This window comes from Papaver somniferum, chromosome 6, assembly GCF_003573695.1.
Source record: "Papaver somniferum cultivar HN1 chromosome 6, ASM357369v1, whole genome shotgun sequence".
NCBI classification, from domain to species: domain Eukaryota; kingdom Viridiplantae; phylum Streptophyta; class Magnoliopsida; order Ranunculales; family Papaveraceae; genus Papaver; species Papaver somniferum.
In genome coordinates this window covers 131,604,986-131,621,532 of record NC_039363.1, presented here as the reverse complement: position 1 = coordinate 131,621,532, position 16,547 = coordinate 131,604,986, and the positions used below count along the sequence as shown (strand labels likewise).

At 37.0% G+C, this 16,547-nt stretch overlaps 1 protein-coding gene, 1 long non-coding RNA gene and 1 other non-coding gene across 7 annotated transcripts; 2 read left to right on the top strand and 1 right to left on the bottom strand.

Moving 5' to 3' along the window:
• Window positions 1-1,779: 1,779 nt before the first annotated feature.
• LOC113289337 lies at window positions 1,780-2,316 on the top strand. Its single transcript, XR_003330953.1, has 2 exons — window positions 1,780-1,831; window positions 2,066-2,316. It is a non-coding gene; the product is annotated as an uncharacterized LOC113289337 (long non-coding RNA).
• A 166-nt stretch (window positions 2,317-2,482) lies between these two features.
• LOC113289334 (flavin-containing monooxygenase FMO GS-OX-like 3) lies at window positions 2,483-7,647 on the bottom strand. 5 transcript variants are annotated; one of them, XM_026538569.1, is made up of 9 exons: window positions 6,819-7,647; window positions 6,111-6,181; window positions 5,215-5,367; window positions 5,042-5,124; window positions 3,913-4,048; window positions 3,638-3,811; window positions 3,227-3,412; window positions 3,022-3,148; window positions 2,483-2,785 (listed from the first exon to the last, which is right to left on the bottom strand). In XM_026538569.1, the coding sequence occupies exons 1-9, from the start codon at window positions 7,369-7,371 to the stop codon at window positions 2,748-2,750; spliced, it is 1,521 nt and encodes a 506-aa protein (XP_026394354.1). In that variant the 5' UTR covers window positions 7,372-7,647; the 3' UTR covers window positions 2,483-2,747. The 5 variants fall into 5 exon arrangements, with proteins under 5 accessions (XP_026394354.1, XP_026394353.1, XP_026394352.1 ...); XM_026538568.1 differs by having other exon boundaries at window positions 2,483-2,765; XM_026538567.1 differs by lacking the exon at window positions 2,483-2,785 and having other exon boundaries at window positions 2,822-3,148.
• A 6,801-nt stretch (window positions 7,648-14,448) lies between these two features.
• TRNAL-CAA lies at window positions 14,449-14,520 on the top strand. Its single transcript has one exon. It is a non-coding gene; the product is annotated as a tRNA-Leu (tRNA).
• Window positions 14,521-16,547: the final 2,027 nt, after the last annotated feature.

Genomic DNA, 16,547 nt, shown 5'->3' with positions numbered 1-16,547 from the left:
AAAAGAGGTATTCGGCAAGACGTAAAGACAAGGTGGGATTCCACTTTTATTCTGTTATAAATTGTAAAGTTAGAGAATTGTATTAATGTTTTTTTAGATACTCACTGAATGTTTGTTTTATGCAGGTGGAATTCAACTTATCTTATGTTAGATAGTTGTATCTTGTATAAGCCAGTTTTCTCTCATTTGAAGTTGGTGGATTCAGACTATGAAGACTGTCCAACTAATGAAGAATGGGAACAAATTGAAGTAGTCACAAAGTTTCTCAAGGTGTTTCATGAACTCACAAAGATATTTTCTGGTAGTAAGTATCCTACTTCCAATCTGTATTTTGAAAGAATTTGTCAAGTTCAGGTGTTACTAAAGAAAGAGAGCAGAAGTAATCTTGAATTCATTAGGAACATGGTAAAAGAGATGCAAAAAAAATTTGATAGTTATTGGAAGGAGTTGAGTGCTATATTGGCTATGGCAGTTGTGTTAGATCCTAGATCGAAAATGAATTTTGTGAAATTTACTTACTCCAAGTTGTATGCTGATGAGAGAGAATTAGAACGTCAAGTTAATAAAGTCCATAATAATATAAAAGCACTTTTTAATGAGTATTACTCCCTGTCATGTTCAAGAGCTTCCAACAGTTGTGCAACTCAAAATTTGGGTGTTCAAAATGGTGGGAATTTTGTTGTCCAAGAAGGGAGTGACTTTTTTCAGGTAATTTTAAAGCTTACTTAACTCTAATTCATGTTAGTGAACTGTAATTATTTCTCTTCCTTTAGATTACATACTTTAGTGAACTGTGAGTTTTGGATTCACCGTTTTTGGGGATTCTTATGTTCTCTTGGTTAAACTTGATTACATACTTTGTTAGATGATTTTCCTTTAGATTATATACTAAGAATCGACAAGCTATTAGCTGAACGTTTAGGTTCTCGTGTCAGGAACTCCACCCATTGGAAGTGTTCCACACTTTATAGAATGTCTCAATATAGAGATATTGCCTCCTGCTCTAAACTAAGATGTATCATGTTTGTGGTCATGAGTAGGTTTTACTAATCAGTGAAATCCCTTAGGATGTAAGTTTAATGCCACATTATGACGATGAAGCTGTTTTGCTGTGCAGTCACATGAGTGCTTTACATTGTTGGATTTAGCTTGTTTTCAACTGTGGATGTAATATGTGATGGCGTTAGCTTGTTTTCAACTGTGGATATAATATGTGATGGTGTTAGCTTGTTTCTAAGACTTTTAAGACTCGTATATTCATAGTTCACCCACTTCTAGGTTGTTTCATGCAGGAATATGTTGCAACACAGGAACGTGGTGGTAATGTATTAACTGACTTGTCAGAGTTAGATGAATATCTTGGCGAGACGTACAGAGGTTGTCTAAATTCACTCGACATCCTAAATTATTGGAAGAACCATGAACAACAATATCCAGTACTTTCAAGAATGGCAGGGGATATTTTGTCAATTCCTATTTCAACCGTCGCATCGGAGTCTGCATTTAGCATTGGAGGAAGGGTGATTGATCGATTTCGCAGTTCCTTATTACCTGAAAATGCTGAGGCGTTAATAACAACTCGTGATTGGGAATATGGAATTGGTAAGAAAATCAGTAATATTGTATTTATTGAATGTCTAATTCTTATCTATAACATTGGTTGTTTTTATCCATGTAGGAAAAGAAGATATGGATGAGGACAATGTGATTGTTGAAGAAGATGTATTAGGATTTGAACCTGACGCAGTGGAGGATGGGGAAGTGGAGGATGTGTAGGAAGTAAGTTCTTATGCGTCTAGTTAGTATGCGTACTTCTTCAATATAAAGCGGGGTAATTATGCAAATTCCATGTTTTTGACTTGAATCTTTTTTTTGCTTGGTTTATTTTTTCTTGAAATTACAGATTCATATTGAATAGTTGGAGCAACTCAAAGAGAATGTTTTTTGGACAGACAGTTATTTATCACTTACCAATGTCTCCAGTTTGCATAGAAAAGAGATTGGAGATGTTTTTTTTGACAGTTCACACTTTTTTGATTAACCACACAATATATATTTTGTGCAGGAAGTGGTTATTAATATGGTACAGTCTCGGAGGTTTATTTTCATTGTTGGAAACTATGTTTATTTTCATTGTTGGAAACTTGGAAATATCATCATGATTCATGAACTGTAAGTCTGTAAGTTGTAACTAAAGTACTTAAGTACTAAACTACTAATGACTAGTATAGTAGTATCTGTGTTTCTTTAAAGGCAAAATTAGTTTAGTTTTGTAATTTTGAGTTTTTGAATTGATATAAAAATGAATTGGATGAATGTTAGGTACTTAGGTTGTAGGAAAGGAACTTTAGATGGGCTGAATATGGCCGGAACCCGGAAATAGCCCAAAAATCGGTTTCTGGCGAGTTAACTCAACAAAAACCAGTTCACCCGTGAGCACCCGTGAACCCGCGAGCTTTACCCGGGACGGGCGCGGGTAGGATAAATGACCACCCGTGAAGAATTTCAACCCGCGAGCTCAGGCTGGTATTAACCCGTAACCCGCGGGTTGATCACAAGCCAGACCCGTCCCGCCCGTTTGCCAGCTCTAGGTTGGACCATCATGGATTCATCATTCAGGTATTCAATCCAAAATTTTCAACAATAACGAAGAAACTTCATTACGTGTTACAGTCCCCAGCTGATTCTTCCACAAGACAAGATTACTCAGAGCGAATGGGCTGGTAACTTCTGTTTAGTGCAGGCTGTTAGAAGGAAAGATCCAGCTGTAGGAATAGTCGAAATCCTATTAGATCAGCAATATAATGGGCTTAGAACGATATACAATCCATAACAAACTCCAAGAAAACTTGAGCTAGAGTGAACCTCAATTTAACATTGTCAGCGGATTTTCTTGGAGATGTTTATTTAGCGTTTATTCTTCAAAAATCAAGTAGAGTCTAGACTATCAAAGAGGTTTGTAATAACACGTATTACTTGTGCGTTTATCAAATGATAAGGGTTTGGAAGAACCTCGCTCACCAAAAAACCATCTGATCAGCAATGTCCTCGGATCTGCTATCATAACCGTGTTGTTACCGACTTTGGTTAAAGTTGGCATTTGTATCGAAATCAATTCAAAACTATGTTTGCTTGTCCTGCCACACAACTGAAACAATTACAGGTAAAACAAGATTAAGAGAGAAACTACAGGAATCATGTTTTGAAGCGCTGTACTTTAACTAACCTCTGCTGGTAAATACTGGCTAAAATCTTCATGAGCTTGCACGATCAAATCTCCATCTTCCCATTCATCACGATAACTTTCAGGTCGTGCTGTAGCATTCCTGTCACGTTCTTTAGCCATCTCTTTTCTCCACTCCTCCAATGGTTGACACCCACTCTCAGCAGCAAGCCAATCCGCGTAGTCAAACTGAACAGACAATCAAAAATGAATTAATCAATCTTCTGGACTCCGGATCAAAGATGAAATATATGGTCCCCTCCTTGTTAAACATGTGTGACTAATACATTCATAAACTCCTGGCATATGAGTTCAGTTATCGGGAATATTTTAGTGCTTCTACAGCAGTTGCCAAATGATGCTATAGATAACTAAATAGATTTGCATTAAGACCTTTTGATTAACAAAGTATACCTGCTTTTCCCCTAAGAAATGAGTGTAATGCTTAGGGACAGCTGCTACTTTGAGTTGAAAATAGAAGGCCTCAACATCCTTAATCATCTTATCTTTATATGGGAGTGAAATCCGTCCGGATAAAACACCAGCCACCCACTTGCTTTGTAGCTCAAATGTGGGAAAAGGTGGAGCCTGAGAACAATAAAATGCATGAAATCATTTCTCACAAATGCCCGCATACAAACATAAATACTTAGACCAGTAAAGATTAGATACTGCCAATAAGAAAGCACCATCCAAGTTAACCCGATAAAAGAAAGCCCTGGAGCCAAAACAGGTGGGAATATATGCTGGTATAATGGCCCAACGCAATTGTCATCCACGGTTACAATATCACTGATCTCAAGAAAGGGAAAACAGTATTTGTACCTGAAAAATGGTAAAGAAAGAAGACACATAAATAACAATAAATAAAACACATTCTTTGTTGCAATTGAATGTTACTGGCCAACTGACACTGTTGCCCTTGTGTCCTAGGTGTATAAGCCATTTAATTCGTTTTAACATATACCATGTAGAGATCCAATATGTTGGATCTCAGTAATGGTAGTTCTTCCCCACCCTGCATAAGTTATGTGGGAAGATCATTATGCATATTTGTGCAAAGCAATACACTGCTGTTGGTGGATATATTAAACAACACTATAGACAACTCTATGGCATACAAGAACCTTGACATAACTATTCAGCTTATGGATAAATCCTACAGAAATTACAACTCTGTCCTGGATCAATCCTACATAGGTGACAGCTCTATAGCCTTCCTTCCATTATTCATTCTTTAATTTGATTCTTTATTAGTCTTTTCTTTTGTTGCTTCGTTTTCAACTTTATCTCTTATATCTAAGAAATGCTACTGCAGTTATCTATTGTTGTGTAGGACGCCCTTTAGCATTTCATTATTTGACATGCTTTAATTTGGTTTCAACTAGAATTATTGAATTGTTAGTACCACCGCAGCAGTGGAACAGAACACATACAAATAGATGACTTCCAAATACTGGACGTGGAAACATTGACAGATGCTGATAGGTGCTGCCCTATATACGGAGAGGTATACCTTTAGTTGTTTCGATGGATTTGTCTGAGGAAGATTTGTTGAAGCTTCTTCAAAAAGTTCAATAAGCATTTCCTTGTTATAAAAGTGGGATTTTTTTAGTGAGAAGAATCTTTCTTTTACTCAGACAGTAGTTATTTACTTTGAACAAGGAGTGTCTCAGTCATCTAAATTATCACCAGCACTGCCTGGCTGTGCCAGTCCGTTATTGAGAAGGAACTCAGCTGATCTACTCTATTTGGGATTGAATAGAGGAACAGGGCCAACCTATTAAAAGCTTCAAGACCAAAGATGGTGATACATACCCTGTGCACTGTACAATGACATCAACACGAACCAAGCTTCTATCTTGGAATACCACAGTTCCATCTTCATGTGCACACTTAACCTGCATTGTCCAACTGACAATATAAGTTCAGCAGTTCTCTTCTTAAGCAAATTTTCCTTTAGAAGCAAACAAATGAGAGTGGGGTTTTACCAACGGATGATGCCGCATGTTATTATTACCAAACCATTTGGTAGGTGATACATTCATGGTAGATCTTGATGCAATGTGTACTTCTTTTGCAACTGTAAAAATCTTCTTAGATATGTCTGCAGCACTAGCTCTATTCCCTATTAAAAGCACAACCTGTGAACAAGTCAGTAGGAAGAAATGAAGTGCAACTGAATAAAATGGGGAAATATTGCAACAATAATATTGTACGAAAAACCTACTTGAAAATTTAACAGAATTTAGCATTCGCATAAGTTTCGATGAAAATAAATCTCACTGTGTCATACCAGAGTCTTGTGTATATATTAAGAATTACGTTTATATTAAGAATGTTCGTATTTTTTAACATGTTAATGTGTGGATGTGCCATCTCTGGCAACCGGAAAAGATCATGTGATAGTAATTTCCATTTCTCACTGTCCAGGAGGAACGCCCCATTGATATGAAATTTTACCGCTCAAATGTTTATCAGAATCTTGTGTATTGGTCTGCAGATAGGCATTTCTGGTATGGTTTCCTTTAGAGTTGAATTGAGCTAAATTTAGATATTTTGTAGTGTTTAGGAATTTCTGAAAGCACTTGTTCCTTCTTCTTTTCCGTTAGATAATCACTCTCAGAAAATGATTTTGCAACAGGATTAGGAAGATCTACTGTCCTCAGCAACTTTTCTGCAATGAGATCACCCAAGTATTTAATTCTCAGTTACCTGACTTAAACTTCAATCCAAGATCATCGTAAAAGTTGGATTCCCATAGCACCAATGTGGGTGATATTATGGGTCAAAGAATAATTAAGTGTAATATCAACCCCTAATTCCTAGATTACAGTACAGGATACTTCAGAATAAAAGTATGAGGAAATAAAAAAGTGATGCATACTTGACCACTGAAGGGCTCAGGAACACGATAACTGTGGCTGTGAAGCTGCTTCCCTGGCCATGCATCAATACCTAGTACAGACAGACACACCAGTCACGAGATTAATAATGAACGTAACTCCACATTTATCTTCAGAACACAAAATCCAGGCATGAACTACCTAGAAATGGGACCACTGCACACAGGATACAACTAAACAAAGTTATCTTAACGTGTTCCGATTGAACCAAGTCAACCTATGACCTATCAGTACTATCATTGTACTAGTGCAATGCCTGCAAGGTTCTAAATTTAATGCAGAGATAATGGCCATCATTTTTGGAATTGACTGCTAACAAATGGTTGTTAAGTGCAATGATTATCTCGGAAAGTGCTGTTCAGGCTTCTACAAAGAATAAAGTTCTGTGGATGAATCTTACTAGCTGGATGATGTCAAATCAGGGTAAAGGTATGGTTGCTTAATTTCACTCTTGTTTCAGGGAGAGATGAATATTCTGCTTATTTTCTAGCAAAACCATTCACTGGGGTCCTGATTGTAGTTTATCATATATTACCTGAGTCCTATTTTTCTCTTTCTGTTTACTAAGGTTCTTCTATTGTATGGCAGGACCGCAGGATTAGTCTTTTTCTTTTCGTCATACCAACATGCTAGTTGATGGGAGAAAATTCAAAATTCCAACAACAGGTGGAAGAGGATTAAAGGAGTACCCGGTATTTCTGCAATGTTTGGATGTGTATGATGCCCAGAACACACAACCACAGCATCAAACACCTCATGGGCAACAGATGAACTACCAACCTCACCTTTCTTCCTATACCTGACTACCCATTTATTCTTCAATTCCTCTTCCTCCTCCAATAATCCAACATATATTACCTCAGTTTCAAACCGAATCAACTCAATGAGTCCGAAATGATTTGCAAAGTCTTCCAAATAATGTAAGACCTCAGTGTGATGAGGAAACCTTCTTGGGTCTCTACCATCATCGTTGACTTGAGCAACAAAAGGGTAATCTCTAAAACCCATGACTTCTCTAGGAAGATTAACTCTTAGAGACTCATAGAGACTATTGAAGATGATGGTGCGAGACGAGTCCAATCCTAATGGATCAGAATCGACGTTTGGATTGTACACCCATGTTCCTCCGACTCGATCGCTCTGTTCAAAGACTACCACCTCATGTCCTTCTCTGCGCAATTCTCGAGATGCAATCAGGCCAGCAGCACCTGCACCGATCACAGCTACCTTTCTTGAAATCATGGCGAAATATGCTGATGGAGTTACTCTGACTGGGCATGATGACTGATCCGTTGCAAAATAGAGCAAGTGGTGGTTGTTTGCCGAATGACATATTGTTTGTCGGCTGGTGCCCGGTTACCCGTAATAAACAACACTTCTGGGCAATAGTTGAATTTAATCGATGATCAAGTTGAATTTAATGATCAAACTTTTACCAATCCACGACTAATTGTGAAGATGAAAAAAGAATTGTCAGACGGTTTGCGAGGGTTGGACAGAAGGAAGAACAAGAAACATTTAGGATAAAAAGTTAAAAACTGATTTTGATTTTAGATTTGAAGTTTTTTATATTAAAATAAGGATAGATTAGTAATTTAATTATGGGTCCCGATCATGTAACTTTGCTTTTGACGCATAGTTTGGACACAATTTGCTAACCGTCGATTGCAGTTCATCCAACGTCAGGCGATATTGATGAGGTGGCATTTTTTTTAGTCTAGATATACTATACGGGCCGGCTAACCAAGCCGAGCCAAAAAGAAATTATAACCTAACAAAGGAAATACATTCATTACCGAAAACATCTACTCTGCTCCCATATTCGATTTCTTCTCTCTTTATCATCGCCTCTGTCCCCAAAATTGTAACCAATTCAGTGATTCGGTCAGTTCTTCGAATTAGTATTAGGAAATGCTCAAGGTATGGTCTTTGCTAATCCTATGTACTTTAATTGGCGTATTGAATCTTAGATTTTTTGTTGTGACTCCACACCTCCTACACGTATTTCCCTTTCTTAGCTTTTCCTTATTTAGTTTGGTTTTCTTAAAAGTAGTTATTGAATGAACTAGAAGGCTTGTTTACCAAGCAATGGTATTATAAATACTTGAGTCTTGTAACTCAGATGTTCATGAATACAATTACAACTTCTATAACTTCTCTTCCTTGTTCTTATTCTGCAATTCACTCTTAATTCTTCTCTCAATTTCGTTCTCTACAACTTATTTCTTGCTGGTTTGAGTCCCTGTTAGTTATTAAGGTCTTGAACCATAACATCTGTCATCAGAGCTGGTTAGGCTTTATCTCAAAAACACCCAAATTTTTTTTTTTCTCTCACGCTTCCGCATAATGACACTCACTGATGAAGTTCACCATCTTATATCTGCCATACATCCTTGGATACTTCCGTTCATAATTTTATGGAGACTGTTGTTGAGAATTCTCAGAAGGTAGATCAATCTCGCCAATTTGTTATTGATGAACTTCTTCAGAAAACACAAACTTTGCATAATACCAGTTTGGAATCTATTTTAGCTACACATCGACGAGAGATGAGTACCTTGCTGCAACAACACACACAAGATACTACCAATCTTGCTGATACTGTCACTCGTAACATGGCATCAATCTTACTTACACGTTTCCCTTTGAATACCCCTTCTCCTGGTCTGCATAGTGCTCCTGGCAGCAGTGTTCCTTCTGGTAACACTCACGGTACCTCTGGTAGCAGTGGTATTCTTGGTTCTCCAATACCTAATAACTTGAAGTTTCCTATCTTTGATGGAACGGATCCTGCTGGCTGGATCTTTCAGGCAGATCAGTATTTTCGGCTTCATCATACAATTGAAGTTGTAAAAATTGATATTGCTACTTCTTCCTTCAAAGGAGACGCAAATGCTTGGTATCGCTGGATTCAACCAAAGCTCACTAATCCTACATGGACACAATTTTGTTCACTGGTTCGTGAACGTTTTGCTGATAAGAAGTTTTCCAATCCACGTCTAGCGCTATCCACAATTCTTCAACAAGGTTCAGTGCGTGATCACATTAGAGAATTTGAACAACTTCTAAATTTCGTTACAGATTTACCAGATGATTATGTGATTGATCTCTTTGTTCGATCTCTCAAGAAAGAAATCCGATCTGTTGTGGAAATTTTTGAGCCACCCACATTGGCTATTGCTTTTCAAAAGGCTATTAAACAAGAAGATGTGTTACTGTTTAACCCATCTTTTTACAAATCTATTGCGAGACAAAATCCTTACAGACAGGCGCCTTTTTCAACCCCTTCCTTTGATCCAGATAATACATCCTTTAAGAAGTCTACCATTCCATCTGGCGTTAAACGTTTATCTCTCGAGGAACAACGTATACGACGTGAGCAGGGCCTATGTTTCAATTGATGAACAATATAAAGCTGGACATGTGTGTGCAAAGCCATTGAACTCTAGATTATTGATTTTAGATATGATTCCAGAAGTCCATGTTGAAGATGATGAGTATCCACATGCGTCTCCTACTGACGAGATAATTACTCCTGCGGCTGCAAATCAGATATATTCTGATCCCACCATTTCATTCCATGCTTTCACTGGCACTTCTTTTCCAAACACTATGCGTGTTACTGGTAGAATTGCTGGTCACACACTCACTATTTTACTTGATTCCGGATCAACCCATAATTTCCTACATCCTTCTGTTGCTAAGCGATGTGGTGTTCTCCATAAGACAACTGCTGATCATATGAATGTTTTGGTGGGTAATGGAGGTATTTTAAAAATGCAAGGACTTTGTTCTGATGTTTCCTTAGCATTACAGTCTTACATGTGCACTACTGATTTTTTCTTACTAGAATTGAGTGGTTGTGAGGCAGTGCTTGGGGTGGACTGGCTGAGAACCTTAGGTAATATTTCTTGGGATTTTGATAAATTACATATGCAGTTTACTGCCAATGGTCGAGAACATATGTTAGTGGGCAACAATTCTACTTTTATTTTATTATTGGATGGCTCTTTCATGCACAAGGTCTTTCAAGATACTCAACATGGTTTTTTCTTGCAATTGATGCCATCTCCAACTACTCCAGAAATTCACCCTCAGGTACCCACTGCAGTCTCTGACTTGCTTTTACTATTTTCTGATTTTTTTGCTTCACCTACTGCTTTACCACCTCCGAGAAAGTATGATCATTGTATTCCTTTACTGCCTAATACAGCACCAGTTAATGTTAGACCCTATAGATACCCCTATTTTCAGAAGGCAGAAATTGAAAAGATTGTTCAAGAACTCTTAGATACAGGTTTGATTCGAACTAGTTCTAGTCCATTTTCTTCTCCAGTACTTTTGGTTCGAAAAAAGGATGGTTCTTGGCGTATGTGTGTGGATTACAGAGCTCTTAATAAGGTTACTGTCAAGGATAGATTTCCCATTCCAATAGTGGATGAACTTCTGGATGAATTATGTGGTGCAATTATATTCTCCAAAATTGATATGCGATCTGGTTACCATCAAATTCGTGTACATCCTGATGATATACATAAGAAGGCTTTTCGCACACATGACGGACATTATGAATTTTTAGTGATGCCGTTTGGATTGTCTAATGCTCCTGCGACTTTCCAGAGCTTGATGAATGAAATTCTCAGACCTTTTCTTCGAAAATTTGTGTTGGTATTTTTCGATGACATACTTATCTACAACAAGTCTGAATTTGAACATATCCACCATATTACTTTGATCTTTGAGGTTTTACGAGCACATCAAATCTTCCTCAAAAAGCAAAAGTGTGAATTTGCTCAACAGTCAATCAGTTATTTGGGTCATCGAGTTTCTTCAGATGGTGTTTCTGTAGACTCGGATAAGATATCTTGCATCACTAATTGGCCCATTCCTAATACTGTGAAAGCCTTGAGAGGTTTTTTTAGGATTAGCCGGGTACTACCGCAAGTTTTTCAGAAACTATGGCAAGATCAGTGCTCCACTTACACAACTCCTTAAGTTGGATGCCTTTGTCTGGACTCCTGAGGCAACTACGGCTTTTATACATCTTAAACAAGCTTTAACTAGTACACCTGTTTTGGCATTACCAGATTTTACCAAAGTTTTTTGTTTGGAGTGCGATGCTTCTGGTAATGGCTTAGGAGCAGTTTTACTTCAAGACAAGAGGCCTGTTGCTTACTACAGTAAAGCTCTTTCAGGTAAGAATCTCAATCTCTCCTTTTATGATAAAGAGATGTTGGCCATTGTTAATGCGGTTAATAAATGGCGACCTTACTTACTTGGTCGACATTTTAAGATTTACACTGATCATAAGAGCCTCAAATTCTTTTTAGAACAACGTATTTCTTCCATTGAACAACAGAAATGGTTGTCCAAGTTGCTTGGTTATGATTATGAGATAATTTACAAGTCTGGGGTTTTAAATACGGCGGCTGATGCTTTATCTCGTATTAATGATTGTCAATTATTGGCAATTACTTCTCCAATTTTTTCGGGCATTGTTGACATTGTTCAGGAATGTCATAATGATACTGCATTAAGTCTGATAATTGGAAAATTGCGTGCACAACCAGATTGTCTGCCACACTACTCTTATACTGAAGGAATTCTTCGTTACAAAGACCGAATTGTTGTTGTCTCTACTTCCTTATGGTGCTCAAAACTATTGAGTGAGTTTCATTCCACTCCAACTGGTGGACATGCAGGATACTTACGTACTTATAAGCGTCTTCAACAAAAATTTTATTGGTCTGGCATGAAGAAGACAGTTAAAGACTATATTTCTTCTTGTGACGTTTGCCAACGCAATAAGGAAGAATCAATATCTCCTCCAGGCCTACTGCATCCTTTATCCATTCCTACGGATATTTGGTTGGATATATCTATGGATTTCATTAATGGATTACCACCATCAAATAAAAGGACATCTATTTTAGTTGTGGTGGATCGTTTATCCAGATATGCACATTTTGTGCCACTCATACATCCTTATTCAGCTGACACTGTGGCTGAGGTTTTTGTGCGAGAAATAGTTCGTTTGCATGGAATGCCTAAGAGCATCACCAGTGACAGAGATTCACTTTTTATGAGTCAATTTTGGGAAGCTTTTTTTTCACTACGGCACACTCAACTTTGTCGAAGTTCGTCCTATCATCCTCAGTCTGATGGTTTAACTGAGGTTACAAATCGAACTTTGGAGTGCTATTTACGTTGTTTTGCTAGTATTAAACCTAGTGAATGGCTCAGATGGTTACCGTGGGCTGAATGGTGCTATAATACTAGCTTTCATACTGCCATCAAGATGAGTCCTTATCAGGCGGTTTATAGCAGGCTTCCTCCTACGATTTCAACATATATCTCTAACTCTACCACTGTACATGCTGTTGATGTAGTATTGCAAGCTAGAGATCAAGTTTTGGTGATTTTGAAGTCTAACTTACAATATGCTCAATCCAGAATGAAAGTTTATGCAGATGCTCATAGAACAGAACGAAGTTTTTCAGTTGGAGATTTTGTGTTTTCTCAGACTGCAACCGTACCGTCAGACAACTGCTGCAACTTCATCTTTTTCCAAGCTTTCACCCAAATTTTATGGGCCATTTAAGATTCTTGAAAGGATTGGCACTGTAGCTTATAGACTGGAGTTACCTGCTACCAGTAAAATTCATCCTGTGTTTCATGTCTCACTTTTGAAACTCAAACTTGGCACATCTGACATTGTTCAGACTGAACTACCTGTTACAGTGGTCTATGACAAATGGGAACCTGAATCAATCTTGGATCGTAAGATGTATAAAAAGGGTACTGTTGCTGGCACAAAATGGCTCATTCAGTGGAAAAATCGAGATCCTACAGAAGCCACATGGGAGGACGCTGATGAACTCCTTCTACGTTTTCCAGAGTTTCAGACTTGAGGACAAGTCTTAATTCAAGCAGGGTGGGATGTTGTGACTCCACACCTCCTACACGTATTTCCCTTTCTTAGCTTTTCCTTATTTAGTTTGGTTTCCTTAAAAGTAGTTATTGAATGAACTAGAAGGCTTGTTTACCAAGCAATGGTATTATAAATACTTGAGTCTTGTAACTCAGATGTTCATGAATACAATTACAACTTCTATAACTTCTCTTCCTTGTTCTTATTCTGCAATTCACTCTTAATTCTTCTCTCAATTTCGTTCTCTACAACTTATTTCTTGCTGGTTTGAGTCCCTGTTAGTTATTAAGGTCTTGAACCATAACATTTTTTTAATTTATTTGAAATAATTTGAGCCCTAATATTGGTTTTGATTTGAGTAAGTCTTCATGATTGGGTTTGAGCCTATAACTATCATGCCGTTTTGTTTCTTTCTTGTAAAAAAACAATTTAATCCCTAATTATGATATGAACTAGAAAAATTGTTCTTCCTGTCAAGGAAAAATTGTTCTTCCTGTCAAGGAAATAACTAGAAATTAAAATTGTTCTTCCTAATCATGATCTGAACTAGAAATTCCAAATAATTATTGATTTGATTCATTTTATCACTTGTGCCTGTGGTATGTCGAGAAGTGAAGAATTATTATTCTTTTCATCACATTTTTATTATGAATTATCAATGTTTTCGTTAATTGGGCTAACTAGAAATGAAAGAAATAGCAAGGGATAACTCAAATTGAAGTGAGGTGTTAAAAAAATAAAAAAAAAACACAACTCAAAATTTAGTGAATCCATACCATGAATCAAGAAGGGGAATAAAATGAATAGCTTGGAATTGGATGGTACAGAAGATGTCTCAGACTCTCATTTTTGTGGTTTCTAGTACACCAAGGAGAGGTGATGTGGTATTGTTTTGTTTCGTTGATTTCTGTTTTTTTTTTCAAGACTGATTAAATGTTTCTAAATTGATGTTTAAAATTTGAATTTCTATGGCTAGGTGTACATTCATTAGCAAGAGAAGGTTGTTGTTTTTGTATTTTGAATCATCTATTCATACGATTTGGTTTTTCGTCTGTGTAGGAACTAATAAAGTTGGAATTGTGTTCTAGGAGGTCCATTTACTTTAGTCAGGTGTCAAGTGAGAAGTACAAAAGCTTGTGATTTGGACTTGAAGAGAAGAGAACATGCTGTAACATACCAACTAGTACCGGGTCAAAGGGAAGTTCTCTATCCTCAACCTTGTCGTGATGTTAGGACACAATACACTGTTGACAGGCTTCAAAGACTGTGCTGCACTTCGAGGGGGTAAGCAATAGAGTTATTAGTTTGTCCTTTGCCACTGGTTATTTGATTGTACCAAACCTACAAGTAGGCGTCTAAACAACTAGTAATCGGCTTCTCTTACATATAAATCTGTGGCGCAATGGTAGCGCGTCTGGCTCAAAATCAGAAAGTTGCGTGTTCGATTCACGTCAGATCTCCTCTAATTTATACAACACCCTTTTATCTAGGGAAGACGTACCATAAGTAGAATCACTTTTGGAATAGCCAAATCATTGCAAAATAATCACAACTGTTACCAAAATGTAGTCAAACTGAAATACCAAAATATTGTCAAACTGAAAAAACATTTTAAGAAAAACGATGTCCTATATAATCACATAAACTAAACTCTCATTTGACCCATCAGTGAGTTTCCACTGAATGGTTAAGCTTTCGAACTAATCAACAGTTAGGCTTACACCAAGTCATTACAAGCTTTTAGGACTTCCTTCGCAGTTTTGTCCACACTTTGAGCTCTTCTCACTTATGCATTTAACTCGATTTTGGAAAGATCTCTGCAGACAACAATTTAGATTTTATTAGTTACGGAGCATTGTATCCAAATTTATTGGCTAGCAGGAATGTAAGTATAATGCATTTTTTAGTTTACAAATTAGTTCACAGGTATATCATTACCCGAGTTTGGTAATCACTATTGTATCACTAGTGAAATGGTATCTGATAGACGCATTTATGTGTCTATTTTGATCCCAATTGTATATATTGTTAGTGCTCGATTTTGTGCTTATTTGGTTATTTTATGTCTTTGTAGGTGTTTTTGGAGAAATAAGTTTTTGCGACGAAATTGGCTCGAAAAGTTCCCCGAGGTACCGGAGGACAGTTGCTAAACGGACCCCAGAATTGGCTAAGGAGCACCCAAGGTTATGTGTAACCCAATTTGTCCACAACACACAGATTTGTCCTCAGCACCCATTTCCAATAAAAATATCTCTGGCAGTTTTGGTAATCGTGATTTGGAGGAGTTTGAGGTCGATTAAACCTCTGATTTTCATAGGATAGACTCCTTATGGATCTAGGAATCTGATATGGGTGTTGAAATCGATTATATTGGGCTCAATCGACGAATTTTTATCACAACAGAAATATATGGAAAGTCACGTGTGTGACCTGTTCTAGGAAATTTTAGAGAGATTAAAGTGCTATGAACCTTCCCAAAGATTTGTATCTATCTAAGGAAGAGTTTACAATAAAAAGGAAAGCTCAGAAACGCGTAGAAATTTCAAAACAAGAAATTGCCGCAACTTTGCCGTGAAGAGAGGGGAAGAGATTTTGGAAGATTTAGGAGAGACTTAATCGGTATTTTTGATATAAATAGGATGATGGGACTGAAACAAGGAGGGAGGAAGCCTTTCAGAGAAGTTTAGAACACCACAGAGCTCCAGAGATCGAGTTGCAGGAAAATACCGTATTCTGCTGCTGCTGCTGAAGAGGAAGAACACGAAGAACATATTACACCCAATAGCAGTTGTAATATTACTACAGCAGACCACTATCGTTGTTTAACAGTCTTAAAATCCTGCAACAGTGACGTTTGTAACACACTTACGGCGTTCTAAATCTCTGTGTTATTACCTTCTCTTCTTTTTAATCATCTTTTGAGCCATAAACAATTATTTTGAGATCATGATTAATATGAGGAGCTAAACCCCATTGCTGAGGCGATAGAGGAAGCTATTTTTCCAACAAAAAGCGGTACAATCTATTTTATTTAATTTATTGCAATTATTATTATGATTATTTTCCTTGAACTATTATTGAATATGATTTTTATTTGAGTGATTGTGATCTATTTTGATGGAGTATGCTTAGTTTATAGACTCTTGATGCTTCATACTTGGTATTTACAATTATTACTTTTGAAAATATATTAGTTGCAATATTTTAGAATCAAATTAAACGAGAAAATTGCATGAATATAAATATTTGGACCAAATCACTTTGAACTTGGAAAATAGTGGAATCTTAGCCTCAGTGTTCTTTTAATATTGATACCAACTTTGTTAGTGTTTTTTTATAAGTATTAGGGAGTTTTCTATTTAGTTTTGAATTTAAGTCTAAAGTTATCCTTCACAAGTTCGAAAATCGAATCATTTTTTACCACTATCTACAAATTACATCAAATTTTTGGCGCCGCCGACGCGGACTTGTTTTTAGGGTTTTAGAT

Excerpts from the sequence above, each read along its gene's own strand:
- LOC113289334 (XM_026538567.1), bottom strand. The coding sequence starts at position 7,371 with ATGATTTCAAGAAAGGTAGCTGTGATCGGTGCAGGTGCTGCTGGCCTG. Across the intron at positions 5,125-5,214 it reads ACATGCGGCATCATCCGTTG|GTTAAGTGTGCACATGAAGA; the intron begins GTAAAACCCCAC and ends TGGACAATGCAG. Across the intron at positions 3,413-3,637 it reads ATTTCTTAGGGGAAAAGCAG|TTTGACTACGCGGATTGGCT; the intron begins GTATACTTTGTT and ends TTGTCTGTTCAG.